Here is a 23,009-nt window from a genome sequence, read left to right as displayed (position 1 = left end):
TTTAATTAACAACTGATGCTTACATGGTCTGAAATCAGACTTAAGAGTCACTACCTTTGTTCATTTTCCCCACATCATATTTACTGGTTGCCCACAAGTGCTCCCAAATATTTCCAATTCTGGAAAGTCTGGGGCCAACTGATCTAGTTTCACCTGCTAAATACACAGAGAAAATGTTTTTCTTTAGCAGCTGCAGAGTTCAAACAACACAAATGTTCACCATTAAAAGCTTCCTAAACACTTCATATCAATGTTTTATCACAGGAATGTGAATTTCTTCCCCAGGTCTGTGCTTTTTTTTTTCACAGACCCAATTATTTTATTTAACTTTTCTTTCCTTTTTTTTCTTCCCCAAACATAAAACGTGTAACATGTCATCATGTATTTCTCAAAACAAGTTTGTTCTCATGTAATCAGAGTGTGTATCTGGGTGCAAGCTTCACCCATACATCAGAAACAGGAAACTACACCCTCTGCTACATCTTATTCACTTGTTTTATAATCCAGTCATCTTTCCCGGATCTAATAACAATCAACTAATTTGCAAATCAGCTGATAACCCACTAAGTTGACAGGACAACAGAAATGCATGTTCAAAATATTATCCCAAAAGTAAATTACTTGTGCTGCACCAATAGTGCAGAAAGCATTGGTTGGTCAAACCAGAATCTCTTTTTTTCTTTCACAAAAGTTAAACTGTTGTCCTGCAACCTAGAGAGTTAATTGTCAGCAGTGGATACACTCAGCGTTTGATAAAAAGTGTCTGTGAAATTTGCACAATCTTAACACTGATGACAGATAACAAGCTGATCTTCATTGCATGTGTGTGTGTTAGTAGGCAGGTTTAATGGCTGTGTGTGCAGTGGAGCTACAGATTCAGCAAGGTATGTCCTTAAAGCTGCCTTTCCTTCACATTTCTCTGTTTATGTGTGTTTGTGTGCGTTTTAGTTTTACCTTTGTTGCGATCCTACGGACTCTTTATCAACCTCCACAAGACAGCCGGCCACAGTTTTCCAACCCAATTTTCATGTGTTCTCACATTAACAACAACAGACTTCATTTTTCCTCCATGCTCTCTTCTCCCCACTTCTCACAGCTTATGTCTCTCTCCTGAATCTGCAGCAGTTCACAGTTGTGGCGTGTCTTCTTCAGCTTTGCCTTTTGTCTTTCACTCTTTTCAGTCTCTTCCTTTGCCATTTCAGCTTCCAGTATGGCAAATGTGAAACTCAGACAGTCTTCTCAAGTCCATTCACACACAGTGATGTCGCTGGCGAACCTCCCAGCTTGTGATTGGGAGTGCATACTTCCATCCATCCATGGTACATGCTGCTGGACCCTTTAAGGTTTAGGGCAGTGTTGCTGTGTGTTCACATTGTTGAGTCTTGAAGTCGACGCCGTTGCTCTCAAACTGCATTTTGTCTTCAGGGAGAGATCGGTTGAGCTCGAAGCTTGTTCTTCAGTGTAAGTGTACATGGAGTGAAGCTGTGTAATATTCAGTCAAAACACGGGCTGGGTGTGGTTCCAATTATGTTAATCTATCATTTTGCTCCGGCCGCTGTGCTTGTGGAGGGCGTTGATCCAGTTCCATAGCCACCTGTACAAACACACTAAAACATTTATTTAAGGATGATACTCAGTTATTTAATCATGTATTTAATTAATTCATTATGGCAGTCCTGGCGTTCCATAAGATGAAGCCTCGTGATGAACTGAAGCTTTCCATCACACTGGTCGACTCATGGTCAAAGCATTATGATGATTCATTTGCTCTACTGCGCCATCAAGTGGACGATTCGAGTTAAACAGGCTCTTTGACTATACTGATGTGATGTGTAAACCTCTAAACTGAATAAATTAATTGTTTTTATGGTTATTTATCACGAATATTGTCTCAGTATGTCTGATACAAAAGAGAAAGTGGAAACTATCAGGACAGAGTTTTGGTATGATTGTGTAACTGTGTAATCATGCTTATGTACATCTGGATAATCACACAAACTGTGTGGCGCTTCACTTTTTAATAAACTAAAAGACAGAACTCAGATTATAGGATCTGTAGTGTTGTTTATTTATATTATGGTACTTATCTTTTGTGATATTTATTATATTGTGCATACTTTATTAGGAGATTAAATAAATAAAAAAAATCTCTTCCTTGCTGGTTCCATCGAAGAAGAAATGCTCAAGTAACTATGTAGCACGTACGCAATCCAATTCCACAACAGTGTGATGGGGAGTCCGCTGCAGTGTTGCCAACTCCTCAGTAAGGAAAATCGCTATTGGCTGTCCTAAAAGTCGCTAGAAGTCGCTAAATGACGTCATCACCTAATTTGCATAATTGGTCACGCTAATATAATTGTAATCTATGTTGTTGGAGAGAGAAATAACATCGTGGAAGAGACATAAAGTGAGTAAAAAACGTCCTAAATGCATTTAGAGTTTATTTAGAACTACAAATTAAATTTCTTTTAGCAATTATTGTTTTTTTAATGTCACAATTCCAACCCTGCTCCTTTACCCGGGCTTGGACCGGCAAAAGTGACCCGAAATAGGCACTCTGGTGGAGTTACTTTGTGTTTGTGTGTGTGTTTATAAGTAGTTTTAAACCTTGTGATCCATAAAACAGCATAAGAGTAAAAGATTAAAAGAAGAACTGACTGCGTTACAGCACCCGCTGCTTGTTGAGAGTAAAAGCGATACGCGCTTTCACGTCTTTTTTTAGCGACTTTTTATAGAAAAAAAGTCGCTAGGGGGTCTGAAAACTCGCTAAATATAGCGACAAAGTCGCTAAGTTGGCAACACTGGTCCGCTGTGTTTTGCTGCCCATTTTATTTCGAATCAGGCGCGAACCGGCGAGCCAGTTCCTGAATCAGTCACGTGGTACGGACTGCCCGCGAGGCCTCGAACGTCACTGCATACGTAATCAAAGCGAGCCTCGATACGTGCTTCACAAAAACTCCCCTGACACACGCTTCGACACACAAGACACATCACTATCTAACAGGGCTTTGGCTCGTGATGTCACGCGGGTGGGCGTGGAAAGGCTTTTGGGCTGATGCGCCATATTTCGGGGCTCAAACGAAAGAGGAGCGAAAGCACACACATCAGCCATGGTTCGTACTTGCTGTGTGATCGGCTGTACTGTTCGATCGCACGACCGGCAAGGGAATAAGCTTGGGAATGGTTTATCTTTTCATTCTTTCCCGACATGGAAGCAACATGAGGGAGCTCATATAGCGGAACTTACCAAAAAAAGGCGTCTAGCCTGGATAGCAGCCGTGGGACGAGTTGATCTCCAGTTCTCTTCCATCTCCAAATGTCTGTTGGTGTGCTCCAGACATTTTCACTCCGGTAAGTTCTATATATGTTCATATCACTCTTTATAGCTTAATAATTTTATTGTTGATGCACTCGGAGGTTATACAATCCGAACAAACATCGTATTGAGTGACTTTGCAGACACACGTGCTATGTAAAGATTCGCTAATTCTTTCGCACCACTGTAGGGAAGCCTGCCTATGAAATGGATCAAACAAATCCAGACTGGGTACCAACGCTACACATGAACTCCGAAAAAAGACGACGAACGCAAGGACAACAACAAAGAGCACTAGTCGGAGGTAAACACCACCCCCACCCCCAATCCCTAATTCAAAAAATTGCTCTTAGTGTCCGGCAATCACCACGTAAAGTTTTGAGGATTTATATGGCCTTAATGTGAAAACCGCTGAAAATTCCCCTTGTGTGCATGGAGGACACAAATGGGTTTAAAGTAATATCTTGCTCGATTATCAATGTAGTAGTTTGCATCTTTACAATTATGGACACATAATATAACCACGAGATATTTGCAGTTCATTGATAAATGTATAACATTAATTGTGGTGGGTGGTGAACAATAACACAATACTCCTTTCTGGCATCGATGTATTTTTACTCAGTTGTACATAGAATTTGTATTCTGTTTTTTTCCTATTGTATATCTTATTCTATTTATTCTTATTCTATTTATTAAACTGTATATAGTATTTTTAATTTTATTCTATTCTGTACAGTTGTGTACAGTATTTTATTCTTATTGTATTCTAATTTTTGCTATGTAACTTTTGCACTGTCCACTTCCTGCTTTGACAAAACAAATTTGTGTGGGACTAATAAGGGTTATCTTATCTTATAATGGCTGTTATACTCCACGCACTCCAGCTGACTTACCTTGGTTTGAATGACGACGTACTCACAGTTTAGCGGCTTGAAAATAGCCAAATCTTGCACCCAGCCATTAGTAAACTGGATGCGATTTCTTATTACGAAACTGGTAGTATTTGTAGTACTGCGCAGGGAACAGCGAGCTCTGTTCAGGCTCGAGAGATGACTCCCCCACCCCAGACTTTGCTATTTTGGCAGCATCCGGCTGACTGCTGTGGTGAACGCGGCTAACCATGGTTGATAACTGTTGCGCCCCAGGTTGTACAAATAGACGAGGAAAAAAGAAAGGTACTTCCTTTTACCGCATTAGGTGAGCTAAATTGAGCAGCACCATTAAAAGAGCCAGGAGTAAGCAAAACAAGACTGAAAGATGGGACCTTCCAGCCGTCGTATTCCGCTTGTGCAGCGATCATTTTGTATGAAAATGTCAAGTTACCAAATATAAGCTTCCTAACATAAGTGTTTTCATTATTTACTAGACTATCGTTGCAGCTATGTGGACATAAAGCTCACATAGCTGCATGCATAGTGGGCTTTATGTCGTGCTTTCTTAGTTAGCAAGCTCTAAAGGAGAAATACTGAAATGTTTATGTTTATTTTGTAGGCAGAAAGGCAGAGAAGGCATCTGCAGAGGAGATAAGAAGAAAAATGAGACTGGATGTGTTCAACAGAAGACAGACAGCAAAGCTAAAACGGATAACACAAATCAAGCTATCTGCAGAAGACATCCCTCCAAGGTGAATATATCAAAGTCTTTCTCTGGGTGTGACTTAATACCAAGGAGTGCTGTCAAGTAAGCATATTGAGGCTGGGTGTGGTGAGACTAACGCTACATAATTGTGAAACTGTGTTACTTTAACCCTGCTTTAGGTGGTGGAAAACTAAAAAAAGAAAAACTACAATAAACACATTGAAATGATTTTAACTTTAAAACTGTTTTTAAAAGGTTCTTCTAATTCTTGGAGCTGCTTAAACCCTTAGCACATAATGCACTCTTTATTAATCACATTTTCACCCACTGTACATTTATACACCTCTCTGAATTGAATCATTAGTTATTATTAATCTTGCCACAGCCTCCCCACCCTCTTGATTCTGACTGTTATAAGGGAGTGTTTCTTTCCCCACTGTCACCAAAAACTGTCGCCAAAAACATGGACCATTTTCTACAAAAATCAACAAAAAAGAATGAACATGATTTTGTTTTCTCTCTTATCAGGGACCCAGCAGCCAAGGATGCAGGACCAACAACCCTTGATGGTCAAAGGCGGCTTATTAAAGGTGCTGTCCCGACACTTTTTCAGTGGAATAGATATAAAGTTGAACCGCCGCGGAGTAGTGTTTGGGAGAGAACGGAGCGATCCCCTGAACTAGTCCATCCTGGGGATCAAGGTCAGCACAGTGTTACAACAGATCATGACTACTGCTCATTTCCTGAGCCGTCAGCAGAAGACCTGTCCAAAGACCTGGAGAGTCTGAAGAAGGAAATACAGGAGTTACGTGTCCAGCGAGAGTTTGGGTTACAGCGGTTTGCTGGTTCCGACACTGACATCCAATTCTATACCAGGTACACCTGAGTTCTAGTCAAGCTAACTGTATATAATATATATACAGTTAGCTCATACCAAGGTCACCATCAGTTAAAGTTCAAGTGTTTCCAGTCTTCATGTAAACAACATCGATATTTACTTTTTGTCTGCTGATTGTATGTTTCATGTAGATGCACCAAATAGCGTCTTAATCAGACATTAATTAATTTCAATGTGTGATGTTAATTAATGATTGACACAATGTTTGTCTCTCTTGTGAATAGATTTCCAAGCTATAATCATTTGATGGCATTCTGGGTTTTGATTGAGCCTTGCATCTATGAAATGATCCAGGCTTCAGGAGCCAAGTCAGCTGCCAACACGGACGAAGAAGTGTTGACACCTGCACGCACACAAACGGTAGGCTATGGCTTTGTTGGTAGTTGGAACTAGAGGTGCAATGTTATTGTATTTATGTAGCGTAATTTTTGGGCTACAAGCAACTACTTTTTGCACAAGCTTTGAACCCTTTCAGTCAGGTGCGGCTTTTCTATGGATTGTTCATGATTTTTGTGATATCGTAAGAGGATTTGTTTTGGTTTGTTCCGCTGTTGTACGGCACTACGTTGGCTGGCAGAAGGGCATGTGATCAGACACACAGTATCAGGGGACAAGAGTCGTATGTTGGTCACATGTCCGTCCACCAGGCAACGCAGTGCTGTACGAAGTAGCGCGAAAAACAAACTTGATTAGCAAGAGGAGTATTACAGGAGCAAAGGAAGCTTTCATTCACAAACTCTCAGTATGGCAAACAAAAGAAATGCATGTGATGCAGCTTTCAAATTAAAGGCAGTCGATTTGGCTCTCAGCGAGGGGAAGTAGAGCTGCTGCACGTACCCTTGGTATAAACGAATCAATGGTGAGACGTTGGAGACGCCAGCGTGACGAACTGGCTCAGTCCAAAAAGACGAGAGCTTTCACAGGAAATAAGAGCAGATGGCCCAAATGTATTGAAGACTGGGTGAACACACAGAGAGCAAATGTACGAGGTGTTTCAACTGTGCAGATCCGACTGAAAACAGTCGCCAACGGAAAAACGAAAAGGACTGTCCATCAGGGTGCGGACGACTGTGTGTCAACAACTCCCTCCCGACTATGGAGAGAAAATAACAAACTTGCGCAAATTCACACAACGAAAGATAAACAAATATTCCATCGGACCAGACGAGATCATAAACATGGATGAAGTGCCGTTGACATTTGACCTGCCCCTTAGTAGGACTGTTAACAAGTCCTACTAAGACTTGTCCTACAACTCATATGAGGACGTTTGCAGTGTGTATATAAAGATAATAAAACAACTTTATTTAGTAGAAAAATAATAAAACTCAACTCTGACAGTACAGTATGGTGTGCATAACCATTACAGCAATCTTACAAAACATTTAGCCAAGAAAAGCATGATCTTACTAGTTCATAGCTTTAGGAGTAACATTTTCCCTTTTGTTTTAACCTTTCAGAGGCAGCTGCTCCAGCCAATCGACGAGTTCTTTCTTTTCCTGGTTTTCCTGTCTGTTGGTCTGAAGGAGAGGGACCTGGCTCATCAATTCAACATACACCAGTCCACAGTGAGCCGCATCATTGCAACATGGACAAGTTTTCTTGCCACTGCACTGGGGTCTCAGTGCATCTGGCTTACACGTGCAGAAGTGCAAGCTTACCTCCCTAAGGAATTCAAAGATTTCTCAGACACCCAGGTGATCCTTGACTGTACAGAGCTGAGGTGTCAGACACCATCCTCATCACTTCTCCAGAGTGAAACGTACTCTTCGTACAAATCCCACTGCACGATGAAAGCCCTGGTTGGCATAGCTCCACATGGTCCAGTCACATTCATCTCTGATCTGTACGCAGGTTCGGTTAGTGACAAGGAACTATTCAAACAGTCAGGCATTGCTGAGAAGTTGACTGAAGACATGGCAGTGATGGTAGATAAGGGCTTCCTGATCACAGATTGTTGTAAATGCAAAGTGTACCGCCCACCTTTTCTATCTAAGCAGAAGAAGAACCAGGTTAAGGAGACTCAGGCCACAGTCAGACTCAGGCTACATGTGGAGCGAGTCATTAGGAGGATCAAACAGAACAAACTTTTTGATGGCATCATCATCATGTCACCTGTTTACAATATCAGCCAACTGTTTGCAGTAGCATGTATGCTGTCAAATTACCAGAACACAGCATTAGTTAAAAAACAGGTTAAGTGAGACGAGATGGAGTTGTCCCAAGGAACCAGTGCCAGTAACTTGTGCTATGCATGGAGCTTTAAATACTTACTATGTAAATAAGTTCTGCAAACATTCAATGTTATAATGTTTTTGATACTGTTGCTAAAATAAGAGTTTACTGGTTTCACACAACAGTAAAATGTTTTTTAAAAATTCATTAAAAGTTTTGCAAATAAAATATCACTTTGTTCAATCCAGCCTGAAGGATCTGTTTTTCTTTTTGCTGTTGTTTTCACTGTTCATTTGTCAAACACGGCTATTTTGACCCATATATATGTAGAAAAAGAAATAGCTGGCTTATGCACAACTGTATCCATGTATATTCTTTGCACTAGGTAGTCCTTCGGCGCATACACAATTTAAGCTACGGTCACTCTGCAGGTCTTAATGCTCAATTCCGATTTTTTTTTTTTTTTCCAAACACATTTCACTCAAATGTGACTCAAAACAGTTTAGGTAAAAACACAGGAAACATTAGCCACCATCTAGTTTCCTGTGTTCCTGTGCAGCAGTATCAGTTCTGTTACAAGGGAAGTATGGCAGTACATTCTCCCTGCAGCACGGACTACACTGCCCATGAGGCCACATGCTTTAGGTCGATACCTGTGACACTCTGCCTTCATATTAAATCATTTTGGAATAAATTTTAAAAAGTCTTTCTTCACGTCATTATGCGGCCTTAAGTAGAGGTGACATGGGTCGTGTGACTGAGACCCAGGTAATTCCACCGGTGTGGAATAACCATAGAAAAGGCATAGCCTCTGATAATCTCTCATTCTTTCTTATCCAATCCATCCAACTTTATTTATAGAGCACCTTAAAAACAACATGGTTGTCAAAAGTACTTTCCAGTAAAAAACTGTGATAGAAGTTAAAACCCATTAAAATGACAAAGAATAATAATAAATAAATAATAAATAATAATAAATAATAAATATTAAAATAAAGATAAAAATGAATCAGTAAAATGATTAAAATAGATAATAAAATATACAGTAAATAACAGTCAATACTAAACTGCAAAAACGGTAAAAAAAACTACAACCAACAGGTGGCAGCACACCCCTTTCTCCTCAATAATACCCCACGATAACTTTAAGCCCTGTTTCTGTTTGCTCAGTTTTTAAAAACAAAACTCAAATACAGATTTAACAGCCTCCAAATGTTCTGCTGCTGCTCTCTCAGTGCTGATGAAACGGATGTCGTGTATGACAGCCAGTAGAGTTTGTTGTCTGTTTTTACTTGATTTCTGTCTCTGTGTTCAGAAACAGGAGATTCAGACTTTGGCCGTAGAAAGATCTCAGACACAGTGGTACAGAAGAAGGACGATGTGAATCTCGACTCTGTTGTTTATAACTTCTGTAGATAAAAAAACAAAACAAAACAGCAACAACAGCAGAAAGTAACAGGCCAAGTTTCAATCCAACAGATGCATCCTCTCCATGTCCTCCATCCTCTTTCCTTCCATCCTCCTTCCCTCCATCCTCTGTGTCTCCTCCTGTCTGACCTGCAGGTGAGAAACAGGTGTGAGGTGTCAGCTGTCAGGTAGGTGATGAGTGAAGAACAGAACAGAATCCATTTCCTCTTCAAACTGCTGTCAGACATTACCTACTGCACTCTGATCACATCACTCAGACCAGCTGCTTTCTACAAAGTCTCATCAACAACATCTTTAGAAACAAACATCAACAACCAGGAAGCAGCTTCACCTCTGATCACACACACACTCAACTCTACTCACTCACCTGGAGGATCAACAACACTCAGGTGGATGATGCTGATGGGGTTATTTTTCAAAACAGCTCTTTTTCCACGGTGTTTTCTTCTGTGTATGACACGACACTCGTATGTTCCAGTGTCATTAATCATCACATTCTTCAGAATCAAAGACACGTCTCCATCCTTCATCTGTCTGTCCTGCAGATCCACCCGGTTCTTAAAAGATGGATGCTGGTTTTCTGGATCAAAACATCCATCCCGGTACAAAAGGACATATTCTGATCCCAGGTCAGCTCTGCTCCAATCTGCAACTATGATATTGTAGTTTGGAGCTCGACATGTCAGAATAACGTTCTGTCCAGCTGTGGTGTTTATGTCTGAAAGAGAGGAAACAAAATGGAAAGTTAACGACATCGACAGCATCGCTCACTTCTGGAGCAAAAACCATTGATTCCTGCAGAGCCACAGGCAGTACAGCTCACACAGGATGCTGAAATTCAACACAGTGAGATTTAGATTTATTTTTCATGGGGAAAAAATCCTTCCCCAATTTAAGTGTAAAACTGACTTTTTCTTTTGCATTTGGATAAGAAAGCATAATATATTTTTGAGTCCAGGTTTGCACTTTAACTGGTGAAATGTGTGTTTGTTCCACAACAGCAGCCCAGGTCTGTTAGTGAGCTGTAAGGTTGGATCAAATTTAAAAAAAAAACAAAAAAATGTAATGTAAATGCAGGTCAGTGTCACTAAACAAACATTGCTGTTGGTGTTAATGCGTTTCTGTGACATAAAAAGTGGACTCTTTCTCTTAGATGCCATTTATCAACTCAATACACACATCTTGTGCAATCATCCACTCCATTCATCACAAGTAAACACGGGTAAGTGTGTGCTCAGAGGTGATGCAGCATTGTTTTGTCACAAAAAAACAAAAAAAGCCTTATCTTTTATCTTATAGGTACGGATACAGATCACAAAAGCTTACATGCCTTTTAACCAGAACACTGATTCAAACATTTACACATCATAAAAGGATCAGTATGAAATTAAAATAGTTTATTTTCCACAGGCTGTGAGATTGCTTTGTGGGTTTGTAAATAAAAGTGTGTTTGAAAGTGTTGAGACGCGGCCAATTCTGTCATTCTGCGGTCACAGAGAGCTTTTATATTAGGAATTTACAGGATGACCTAACAGACGATCTAGAGTGAGAGAGCTGCAATCGATGTGTCAGTGCAGAAATTGCGTTTGTGTGTCAAGCACATAGAGGGAAACACGTATCACATGACCTATACAGTTGCATTGTGTCATTCTGGGGGAAGTGTGTTTCTTAGAAAATGCAGCTTTCAACTTATTTCCATTTACATGCTGACCGGAGGAATGTGCATTCCACTAAAATGAACATTTTTTCAGGTCTGGGATCATTTTTTACTTGTAACATCAAAAAGATCAGTGTTTGTCCTTTAGTGTTAAATATCCTTTATGAACCCTTACTAGAGAAATTCAGGGGTTCCAGCAGGCAGATTTACACAAAAGCAATGAATTTAAAATAAAAAGACAAGAAATAAGGGACTGTACAGGGCAAATTTACAACGTAAGAGAAAAAATACTGTACATTTGTTAAAACTAGCACACTCGGATTGAAAGAAATGTGCAACTGAGTAAGATATTTTTTTTGTTTTAAGAAGTGCTTCTTCTTGTCAGATTCACAGAAGTTAACGTCACAGGACGCTGAGTGCTTGCACTTACAACAACAGTGAAGATGTTGTGATACAGTGTTTGGTTTGTGCTCTGTCAGTGCTGCACTGAAAGAAGACAGATTTGTGGCCATATTGTCTTTATGCCTGGTCTCAAAGTCAGTTTAATGCCGTTTACAGTTCTTTCCACTACACTTTTAATGGATATGAAATCTGAAACTATAACATCTGGAATTTGTTCCTATATCACTCAAATCTAAGCACATATGACACATGACCATCCCTTAGAGAAACTAAGCTCCATACATTCCAAACTACTCCATACATTACAACACGCGTGCAGCTTCACAGCTTACCTTCTTCATGGGCATTGACCAGAACACAGACCAGCAGCAGCATGCAGAGGACTGTACTACAACACAACTGCAACATAGTCGGGCTGTCTATGTGTAGATGGGAAATATAAATCCAAGGTCCAAAGACACCGGCTATCAGGACAGACGCTCTCTGTTAACATCCAAGTCATTTAAGCTACCAGCTCTCTAGGTACTCACATAAAAAGGGTAGAGTGGATGATCCCCCTCCATCCACGCGAAACTGACTACAGAACACACCCACCTGTTCTTATCAGAACAACAGAAACAATACTATGTAAGAGGGGACAAAGAGGAAGTAACCAATGTCTCAGAAAATTTTTGATTTTGTGAATTATTATCTTGTGAATTCCACTCAGTGCACATTCATAGTTAGTTTATTTGTAACAGTTGCACGTCACAGTCCTGAAACCTCAAGAGCTTTTACATAAAGATCTCCAGCTGACAGGAAGATTTATGGCTGGGTGTGAAGAAAAAGAAAAGTTCATAATAATATTCTGCATATGTGGCAAACACGACCTGTGGTCGCCTGTTTGCCTCTGATCATTTAGTCATTTATTGAGCACAACCAGACATTGCTACAGATAAAAGGGAGATGATTCTTTTTTTAGAACGACAGTTCTTGGCTTCTATTGTAGGCTGTGTGGAAGCCATCCGGCAGTCTACAGTTCAGTTTTTTTAACCAGGTGTCATGACCAGTGTCCCGATTAGATCAATCTAATCGTGACACTGACAAACAGTGTAAACTTAACTTACCTCTCCATTAATCTCCCGCCAATGTTCGTGATGGGAGCCAGTTGTTACACGAGCTCGCCTTGGCTGATTAAAATACATTCAGTATATCCTAAATACAACGGAGAACTATAGGTAGCTTTTTAGTGCTGCACAGGCAACCGCAAGAACAGCTGACTGTTCAGGGGTTTTTTTTTAAATTAAAGATTTGTTGAAATTAACATGACTTAAAGCATTGAACTTGGTAAGGAAGCAAGTTTTTTATATGTATAAAACACACGAGGCGAAGTATCTCTAGTTTTATCATTGTTATTATTGTTGTCATGTTTTCCTTTAAATATAGCCATTTTCAGCTTGAACTGATAGCAGCAAGCTGCAATTGTTAAGCGTGACTTAATATCAAGTAGTGGTGTCAAGTAAGCATATTGAGGCTGGATGGGTTGAGACTAACACTACATAAGAGTAAAACTGTGTTACTTTAACCCTGTTTTAGGTGGTGGAATTCAAGGGGGGAAAAAACTGCTATAAGCACGTACAAATGATTTAACTTTAAACTTAAAAAAAAATGTTCTAGCTCACTGAGGTGTTGAAATCCTGTAAAAAGTCTGTAATGACCGATTCATGACTCAGTGTAGAAGGCAGCACTGTGTTAGAAGCTGCAACCACAATAACCAACGCTTTCTTGCTTTCTCATGCTTTTATTACTCATGCTTTTATTACACACTCTTTATTGAATCATTGGTTATTATTAATCTTGCCACAGCATGTCTTTTGTTTGGTCTTCCTCCCCTCAACTGGTGACAACAGACCCTGTTTGAGCAGGAGGTTTCTTCCTGTTAAAAGGGAGATTTCACTTCCCCATTGTCACCAAAGTGGTTGCCCAGAGAGGGTCGCTGATTGTTGGGGTTCTCTCTTTATCTTACATAAATTGAAACATAAAACCAACAGCATTTTAAAAAAGGGTTTTCTTTATTTGACACCTTTGAATGTCCAGTCATCGATGCTTTTCTACAAAAATCAACAAAAAAGAATGACACATTAATGTGAGATGGGATTTTGTTTTCTCTCTTATCAGGGACCCAGCAGCCAAGGATGCACAGCTACAGGTGATTTAAAATGTGGCTTTTGCAATACGCCCCAATGACCAAAATAATCTCAATACAGGCCTATTTGGTTGGCCTATATTGACACATTGACACAGTTTTCCAACATCTTAGGTCACGTGGGTTTTCCTCGTCAATTATGCAAATTAGTTCACGTTATGTGTAAGAACTGAAAATTTGTCTTACCTGAGTGCTCCTGACCTAACGAGAAAATTAATTTACAATTAAAAAACAAAACAAAAACAACACCACAAGAGGATGGAACCAGAAGAGTACAAGACTTTGGTTTCATATAAACTAAAAGGCGAGTATCCAGCATTTTTCACGGAAAAAGAGAAATTCATTGAAGGTAATAACAGCAACTTCGTAGCATTTATAAATGTCACCAATTCATATATTAAAGCACACACAATGGCAAAATGATAATATGTCGCCCTAATTTGCAATAACAGATTAAATTATCGTGACCTTTCTTTGACCTGGTTAACCACAGTTAACAAGCAGGTTTTTATTGATGTTTGTTAAAGTAAAAGTTTCTAGGTTTGCTATTAAGCAAAACCAATAACTGTTTTTTATTCTATAATATCTCAACTACAATATATTAAGTCATAATTAAGTTGGGAGTATTTTGTGGCACAACCTTTTATACAGTTTGACCTACTGTTAAGATTAATCTGTAATTTATATAATTTACAATTTATATCGGATGAATTATAATGATTATAATGTAGAAATCTAAACAGACAGAGCTAGAACTGTAAAACATATGTCTGACTCTGTCATTATATTTTATTAAACAATGTCAGTTATAAATTACATCTGTGGGAAAATACTGACAGCAGGAAAGTACCACTAATGTGGAGTATAGAAGGATGAGCTCAGGCTAATTCACCGCGGAGCGACGTGTTGATATGATCACGTGTGGTTTTACAGTATTAGTATCAAAGTCTCTATCTGAACAAACTATTTCCAGCAGCTTATTGTAGTACACAGCAAATTTTGCCCCCTTTCTTCTTCCACATGATCACATGATGTCAGTCTGTGATTGGCCACATGGCGTACCCATCAAAATAACCCCCCATGCCAGCCTGCATGTATTCTCAGCCGGGCTGAAGATTCGGCTCCACATAACAGACAGGCCATTAATAACAGACATATAAACTCATGTCGTGGGTTGTGCGATTGACACCCCGACCCAGGTCCCCTCTGCTCCAGCTTACTTATCTTGGATGCTCATCCCCCTCAAACACACACACCTTGTGATGCCGAAGCAACAGAGGAGAACATCAAGAATCTAGAGGTGAACGAAAAAGAACAAACAAGTCTTTGGTTTATAGCATGGATCTCGTCAGCTTTGAAGGGTGAGCAGAGCAGTGGAAGAGTGGCCGTGATCATAAGGTGTCAAGATAGGACCTGTGCTGCCACCTGTTGGCTGGTTTTCTCACTGAATCTGTGAAATTCTTTAAATCACTTCAATACATTTTCTACAGTATTTAGTCTATAAAACTAAAATGATCTGTTACTTTAAGTTGTTATTTCTGCTGTGGAATTTGGACTTTAATGCCATGAGTCACCGCCCATGTTGTGTTTATGTGTTTAATTCTATGTTTGATTTTTTTTTTTTAAATTTTGTGTCTTTGAGTCAGACAGATCCTTTTTTAAAGTTTGTTTTCTTGAATACGCATCAATTTAGGGGGTCACGGTTATGTTGCACACTTAGATTAAAAGAAATAGAAACCAGTGTAGCTTTGTGAGTTCACCTTTACTGTATGTTCTGCAAACATATAGATATAGTACACCATTACACGTTTGTACACAGTCTCGCACAGCTCTTGTTAGGCACACTGCATTATGGTGAGTGGCCTGTTTACTCGCACTAGAGCTGCTCATTTCAGAAGATGCTCTCTCGTGGTGTAACGGAGGAATAACTATCCTTCCAGCACAATGTCTCATTGGAGACTAGGGCACACATTATTTTACAACAACTAAGGAGAATAAAATATTGAAAAATCTGAACATTTTAACAAAATACATCATTGTAAATAAAAGGTTATGTGGCGGAGGGTGTGTCGAGTTTTTGATTTTGTCAATAACGCATTTCTTGCCCTTACAGTTGGGGGGGGTAAAAACTGGTCTCAACAGTTTCACAGTTTACAACCAGAAAAAAGTCAAAACAAAGATGGGTCATTGTGTCACCCCGCACCCACATAGACATAAACAGAAGTGTGAGATGGTGGAGAATTTACGCCAGTGTCCTGTTATATTGTAGATAGCAAGGAGCAGACGGCCGAGTTAATTAAACTCCACCGACACAGCTGGGACACAGCTTATTACTATTGTTTCCCAGAAATCTCTGAAGCTCTACCTCTGCCGAAGCGGGCCTCACCAAGGAGTGCTCTGCACTGGACCTATAAAGACAGGTGGACGGGTTTTTGTGCGACCCATGAAAGAGGCAATAGATGATCTGCTGCAAACGTACCATGGGAAGAAGGACATCCTGAAGCTTGGCTAAACTTCTCAACACCAATTCATCTTTGAACATAAGCCCAGAAAAACTAATGGAGATTCAGCAGCTGTGGCACTCTGAAGGCAGTGAAACAACTAGTGTCCCTGTAGTCACCATAGAGCCTGCCGTCTTTAACGCGCCTCCTCCTGCCCTGTCTACAGCACTAACACAAGTCTCAATAGAGAAGATTGTGGAGGGCATCTTAGAAAAGCCACAGCAGCAGCAGCCTGAGGGTAAAAAAAGGCAGACAAAGACTTGTCTTGCCTGTGGACAGCCCAAGTCTCAATATGAGACAGATGGATCCACCGTCCACTATTTTTACCAGACAGGGCTGTGCTCTATTTCTATTGTTCCAACAAGGTGCATCAAACTTATGCTGCTGAGGGAATCACTAACCCTAAAATGCCCTTTGAGGAATTTGCCCAGACAGACTTTTTCCAAAGGGAACTGGATGCTACCAGGAAGAGGTCAGAGGAAAAGATGGAGAAAAAGAGGAAAAAGCCAGAAACCCAACAAACAGGCCGCCTCTGCGGGTTCTGCCACATGGACCTGAAACAGGGACCAAATAGCCCACATGTTCATACGGGTTTCCCTGGAGTGGCAGGGAAATATATCTACTGCCCTTCAAAAGTGCACTCTCTGTACAGGGACAAGGGCATGGCCAAGGAGATGACCTGGAAGGAGTTTCAGGAGTCTCCTTTCTATGAGGCAGAGAGACAAAGATGGGTGGAAGAAAAAAGGAAATAGGGGAGAAACAGTTTATATTGTAAATAAGATAGTTTTGTTCTAGTTTTGCAATGTTTATTTTGTTTATATAAATAAAAACTGATTGTAAATATAAAATGTAAATAAATTGTGTTCTGTAAAAGCACAGCTCTCTTCTTTATAACCTCTTAGAGTTCACATGTATGTTTATATCTGTGTGCTCACCATCAGGTAATCAGTTTTAAAAAGTTGTGAGTGCTGCCCTGAATGCTTACATATTATTTCTAAATCACTTCATGTAATGATAACAAGCCATCCGTTCTCTAGGGGGGTCTCACAGCTTTTATCTTTATAATCCTTTTGTTTGATTTATATCATTAGAAACATGACTGATGTCTTTTATCTGTGTGACCGTACAGCCTGTTTCAGACATGACAACCAGACAGTGTCTGAAGTTATCTTTAATACATGCAGCACAGCTGGAGATATTCCAGACACTTTCTCACTTCTGATGATAATATTTTTGGTTTAGGTACTGTTGCTTTCTGGCTTGACGCTTATCTACAAAAGCAGTTCAATAAGGAGAGATCATGTGGAAAAACCGAACATGATTTATTGAGATACAGAAATGAATTTAACTGTTAGGCAGTTAGACTCCAATGATCCATCATAGCAGAAGGAATCTCAGCAGTGACAGGATTTTGCACAAGCCCCACCCCAGAGTCAACATGCTGGTGGATGGAGGCTGGGACAGGGTTCTGAGTGACCACGGTGAGGAGGAGAAAGGAGAGAAGGCGGGCTGCATGGCTGCGGATCTGAAACGCAGAATGGCAGAAGCAGAAGAGCAACAGATTTAAAGCATGCAGAGTGGAGGCTGGCAAGAGCATGAGTGGAATAAAGTAATGATGTCAGTACTGAGTTTGTGCTGGAAAATGAATAGATATAAACTAGCAGCCACCAGGAAGCAGACAAATGACTTATTACAGATCTTTCTTATTGAAATTATGCATAAGCTTAATTTTCTATGCCATCAGAATGTATCTGAATTATAGTTTTAACTTTAATCTTTGTATTAAAAGTTGGATGTCTGCATAACTGAAGAGTGTGTCTGGTCTGTATCATCTCAAAACTGTGATGATACAGTTTATTTTGAGTTATGTACTTATGTACTATGTGACAGTTGTTGTGGAAGTTTTCCATTAAATAAACCCAACAGAGCCTTGGGTTTAAACACCTTCCACAGAACCAAAAGGCAGTACACAGCTGTTTCCACACCTTTGGTCTTCCCCCAGAGAAAAGTTCACACTCCCTTGCTTCCTCTTACAGTGGAGAAGACAAAAGATGAACTTTTCCCGTGTGAACGCCTGCTTCCAACTTCCTGAGATACCTTCTGTTAGCGGTTAGACATTGAGGAATGCTAAAATCCCGTGGCACCAAAGCATTGTACAATAAAAAAAAAAATGTAAATAATACATAAATATAAATAAAAGATATTCCTTTACGCAGTATAGGTACATAATACTCCACAGGCCGTAACACTATAATATAAATAGAATAATAATCAAATAATAAGAAAAAGCAAAGTTAAAAATAAATGTTATCCACATTAACTAAATTAAAAATGGTGTTTATCTTTTGATAATGTAACACAGCCTTTGTCCCAACCAGGACTCGAACCTGCGCTCAGACGGTTCAGTGCAAAAAAATATATCATTTTTTACACTGGCTGAAAAGCTGCGATTTGATTGGCTGATTCTCCATTACACCTATACGCGATAGGCCCCCGCGGGCAGCGGGGGATTCTCTGGCTGGCTGGAGCAGCCAGAGAACCAACTCGCAAAATAAAACAAAATAAAAACAAACCAACAAACACGAAAACACCAGACGTTATGATACAGACTTATAATTTGCACCGATGGGTTTTCGAAATTCTATAAAGTGAGCGCGAGAGCCCTCGGTGCGCCTGCTCGCTGCTGAAGTCAAAGTAAACTTAAATTAAAGTTTACTTAAATAATAAAATAAATACATGAAAAAAGATAGAAATGAATCATTAAAAATGATTAAAATAGATAATAAATATACAGTAAATAAAATGAATAAAGTAAAGAAGATTAAGAGCGACCAAAAGCTGACTATAACTGACTATAAGCTGACTCTGATACTACTCCTAAAACACCATGGAGAAAAGATGTGTTTTTAAAAGTGATTTGAAAGTTTCAAGTGTTGGGGCCAGCCTAATATGGAGGGGCAACTTATTACATAATTTGGGGGCCACAACAGCAAAAGCTTGACCCCCTCGGTGTTTCAGTCGCAAAACGGGGACAGCAAGGAGTGACTGGTCAGCTGACCTGAGAGACCTTTGGTGTGTAATTGCATAGGTATAGAAGGTCTGACAGGTAAGTAGGAGCCAGGCCATTTAAAACTTTGAAAGCAAACAATAAAATTTTCTTATGAATTCTAAAATGGACAGGCAACCAGTGTAAAGAGGCAAGAGCAGGGGTATGTGGTTAGTAGCTGAGCACACAGCACGGCCTACGCTTCAGTTACTGCATACCAGCAGTTTTAGTAAATAAATGAAAGAAAAATCAATCTTTAAACTGACAGATATTTATACATATTCTTCTATTGATATAATTTCAGTTTTGACGTGTATAAAATCATTTCTTTTGAACTGAGGAAATTAGAGTCCGGCCCATGACTTTATTGTTATGAGTCACTGATGACTGTTTATTTGCATTCTCATCCTGTCTTTCACACCAGCAGAGTTTGTCAACCCACAATATGTTATAGTCCTGCTCAGAGTAATATTATGGATAAAAATGCTAATTAATCTAAGCAGCAGTTTGCTCTGTGTATGAAGGTGTATTAATGGATTAATTTATGGATTGCACCACAGCAAGGTCAAACGTAAATCCCTCTTCTACTCAGTCTCATTTTACTGAACATTAAAATATTTGTTATTACATCAAATAAATAATTCAAAACATTTTACTAACAGTGTAGTTATTGAAAATACAGCACCATTCTGCGCTGAAGAAGATGCCACACTGGAAACCATACAAACCAGAGAAAGATTAGATTTTTTTTTTTAATTAGACGTTACAAACAACGTTTTTAACAGGAAAGGATGTAGAATTAGGTCAGGACTACATTCTGTTAGCTACTAGGATGTGATTTGATTCAAAGACTCTTGCATTGTACTTAACATTTAAACAGGTGAAACAATATTTATTGTTAATATGCTACAGAAATGATATACATAAAACAAATAGCATGTTAAGTAAAACATCAGTGAATCAGTCATTGATGCTATTCTTCAAAAATCAACCAAAAAGAGTGAAACATTGATGAGAAATGGGATTTTGTTTCCTCTCCCTCTCTTATCAGGGACCAGGCAGCCAAGGATGCACAGGTACAGGTGTAATTTTTAAAATGTGGCTTTTGCAATACCCCAAAATGACGAAAATAATGTCAAAATACACAGTCACAAAAATAAGCTATTTTAAGAAATAAGTGGGCCCATAAAAAAGGTCAGCTAAAAAGAACTCCACTCAAAAATAATACTAAAAGAAATAATATCATAACTCAATAAAGTTCCCAAACAAGAGACAGCTGAGCTGTATAGAAACTTAGTAAACTATTTAAAATACTAAACTGCAACATCTGTCTGCTGTGTTTTACGATATTAGGCGTTAAAGGTTTACATTTTTTATAATTATATTAAACAGATGGATGCTCTCGTTATTCATATTGTTGTTGATATTCGTTTCTCACTAACAAACACAAACAGTAAATTGTGGAGAACAAGATCATTTTATAGAAATGAAACAAGATTCTGTTCATCTGGACGTTTTCATTGGGAAAAACGTTTCGTCACTCATCCAAGTGACTATCGGTAAAAAACTACAACCAACAGCTCCTCCTCCTTTCTCCTCAGCAATACCCCATGATAACGGCCATAAAAAGGCCAATACTCTCCTCTTTAGGGCATCTTTCTGTTTGCTCAGTTTTTATGAACAAAAATCAAATACCGATCTAACAGCCTCCGACTGTTCTTCTGCTGCTCTCTCTCAGTGCTGATGAAACTGATGTAGTATGACAGCCAGCAGAGTTTGTTTTGGTCATATTTAAAGCTGAATTCTCAGGAACACTGAGACATGTCAGTAATGCTGCTGCTGCTTTAATGTTGATCACAGGATGATGCCATTGGCTCGTTTGTAACCACAGAAAAAAATAAGCTTTTTTTTCAAGGGTCCTTGAAATCGGGGATCCTTGTGGAGTGTTGGTGACCGCTGTCTGTTTTTACTTGATTTCTGTCTCTGTGTTCAACAACAGGAGATTCAGACTTCAGCCGTAGAAAGATCTCAGGCACTGCGGTTCAGAAGGAGGACGATGTGAATCTCGACTCTGTTGTTTATAACTTCTGTAGATAAAAAAGGAAAACAGCAGCAACAGCAAGCACAGCAGAAAGTGGCAGACCAAGCTTCAATCCAACAGATGCATCCTCTCCATGTCCTCCATCCTCTTTCCTTCCATCCTCCTTCCCTCCATCCTCTGTGTCTCCTCCTGTCTGACCTGCAGGTGAGAAACAGGTGTGAGGTGTCAGCTGTCAGGTAGGTGATGAGTGAAGAACAGAACAGAATCCATTTCCTCTTCAAACTGCTGTCAGACATTATCTACTGCACTCTGATCACATCACTCAGACCAGCTGCTTTCTACAAAGTCTCATCAACAACATCTTTAGAAACAAACATCAACAACCAGGAAGCAGCTTCACCTCTGATCACACACACACTCAACTCTACTCACTCACCTGGAGGATCAACAACACTCAGGGTGATGATGCTGATGGGGTTATTTTTCAAAACAGCTCTTTTCCCACGGTTTGTTCCTCTCGTGATGACACGACACTCGTATGTTCCAGTGTCATTAATCGTCACATTCTTCAGAATCAGAGACACGTCTCCATCCTTCATCTGTCTGTCCTGCAGATCCACTCGACCCTTAAAAGATAGATGTTGGTAATCTGGATCAAAATGTCCATCCCGGTACAAAAGAACATATTCTGATCCCAGGTCAGCTCTGCTCCAATCTGCAACTATGATATTGTAGTTTGGAGCTTGACATAGCAGAATAACGTTCTGTCCGGCTGTGATGTTTACGTCTGAAAGAGAGGAAACAAAATGAAAAGTTAACAACATCAACAGCATGTGGAGTTGTAAAGTATTTTGTCTGGCATCAATTATATTGTCAGTTATATCCAGTGTTGGGACTAACGCGTTATTAAGTAACGCGTTACAGTAACTACGTTATTATTGTGGTAACGAGCACGGTAACTAGTTATTATGCCAAAACCAGGAACGCGTTACTCGTTACTGGGATTTAGATAGGCTCGTTACTCGTTACTTCGTGTGGTGGATATCGCGGAGCTTCCACAGATTCAATAACATTAGCAAGTGGTGGAAGCCAGCAGGTGGATGAAGGAAAAGGGAGGCAAGAGGAGAGACCCGAAGCAGGGGCGGATCTAGAAGGGTGGCATGGGGTGGCAAGTGCCACCCTAAAATGATCCTTTGCCACCCCAGTTTTGCATATGACAGTGTTGTTTATTAAAATAAGATAGCATTAACAGTTTGAGCGTAGTTACAGTCAACACTGAATATAAATGCTAAAACTGAATATATTGGATAGTGTTCCCCCCCTCCAACATTAACAAATGGTTCAGCCCATAGCAGGACCGGCTTTTTCCTGTTTTCAGTATCAAGCGATGCTTATGATTGTGCCAGAGCACATTTTGAACAACACCACGGGAATTTCGGATTTTACACAGGTGGTTGGATGTTACACTCTGGAAATGGAAGGAAGGTGAGTGTTATTAACCCTCTGTGGTCCACGGACACGCTGCACCTCCAAATCACATGACTATTTTAAGCTGACATAGCAACAAGCTGCAGCCACGCTGAGTCTCTGTTTCAGCCCACATTGAAAGTTCGGACTTCAAAGTTTTTAAATTTTAATTACAGGCCAGTAAATCCAGAGTTATGATAATATATATAAGCCATGCTTTTCTCTAAATACTGTCGTCACGTTTTTGTCTGTGTGTTTTAAGCGTTTTCTAAGGACAGCGCGAAAACAGTAAAGAAAGAAAAAAAAAGCCAC

General features: G+C 39.7%; 2 protein-coding genes across 3 annotated transcripts; one reads left to right on the top strand and one right to left on the bottom strand.

Moving 5' to 3' along the window:
• Positions 1–2,843: 2,843 nt before the first annotated feature.
• On the top strand, positions 2,844–8,217 carry LOC109201327 (uncharacterized). Of its 2 annotated transcripts, none has more exons than XM_019356923.2 (6): positions 2,844–3,351; positions 3,507–3,620; positions 4,811–4,943; positions 5,426–5,773; positions 6,020–6,155; positions 7,256–8,217. In XM_019356923.2, exons 1-6 carry the CDS (start codon positions 3,111–3,113, stop codon positions 7,997–7,999), a joined length of 1,716 nt encoding a protein of 571 aa, XP_019212468.1. In that variant the 5' UTR covers positions 2,844–3,110; the 3' UTR covers positions 8,000–8,217. The 2 variants fall into 2 exon arrangements, with proteins under 2 accessions (XP_019212468.1, XP_025761533.1); XM_025905748.1 differs by having other exon boundaries at positions 2,845–3,113.
• A 277-nt stretch (positions 8,218–8,494) lies between these two features.
• On the bottom strand, positions 8,495–22,001 carry LOC112845993 (uncharacterized). The gene is made up of 4 exons (XM_025905177.1): positions 21,667–22,001; positions 9,766–10,116; positions 9,415–9,527; positions 8,495–8,521 (listed from the first exon to the last, which is right to left on the bottom strand). Exons 1-4 carry the CDS (start codon positions 21,827–21,829, stop codon positions 8,495–8,497), a joined length of 654 nt encoding a protein of 217 aa, XP_025760962.1. The 5' UTR covers positions 21,830–22,001.
• Positions 22,002–23,009: the final 1,008 nt, after the last annotated feature.

This window comes from Oreochromis niloticus, linkage group LG3 (assembly GCF_001858045.2).
Source record: "Oreochromis niloticus isolate F11D_XX linkage group LG3, O_niloticus_UMD_NMBU, whole genome shotgun sequence".
In the NCBI taxonomy this organism is placed as follows: Eukaryota; Metazoa; Chordata; class Actinopteri; order Cichliformes; family Cichlidae; genus Oreochromis; species Oreochromis niloticus.
The sequence above is the reverse complement of the archived record's forward strand: the minus strand, read 5'-3'. Positions and strand labels throughout refer to the sequence as shown.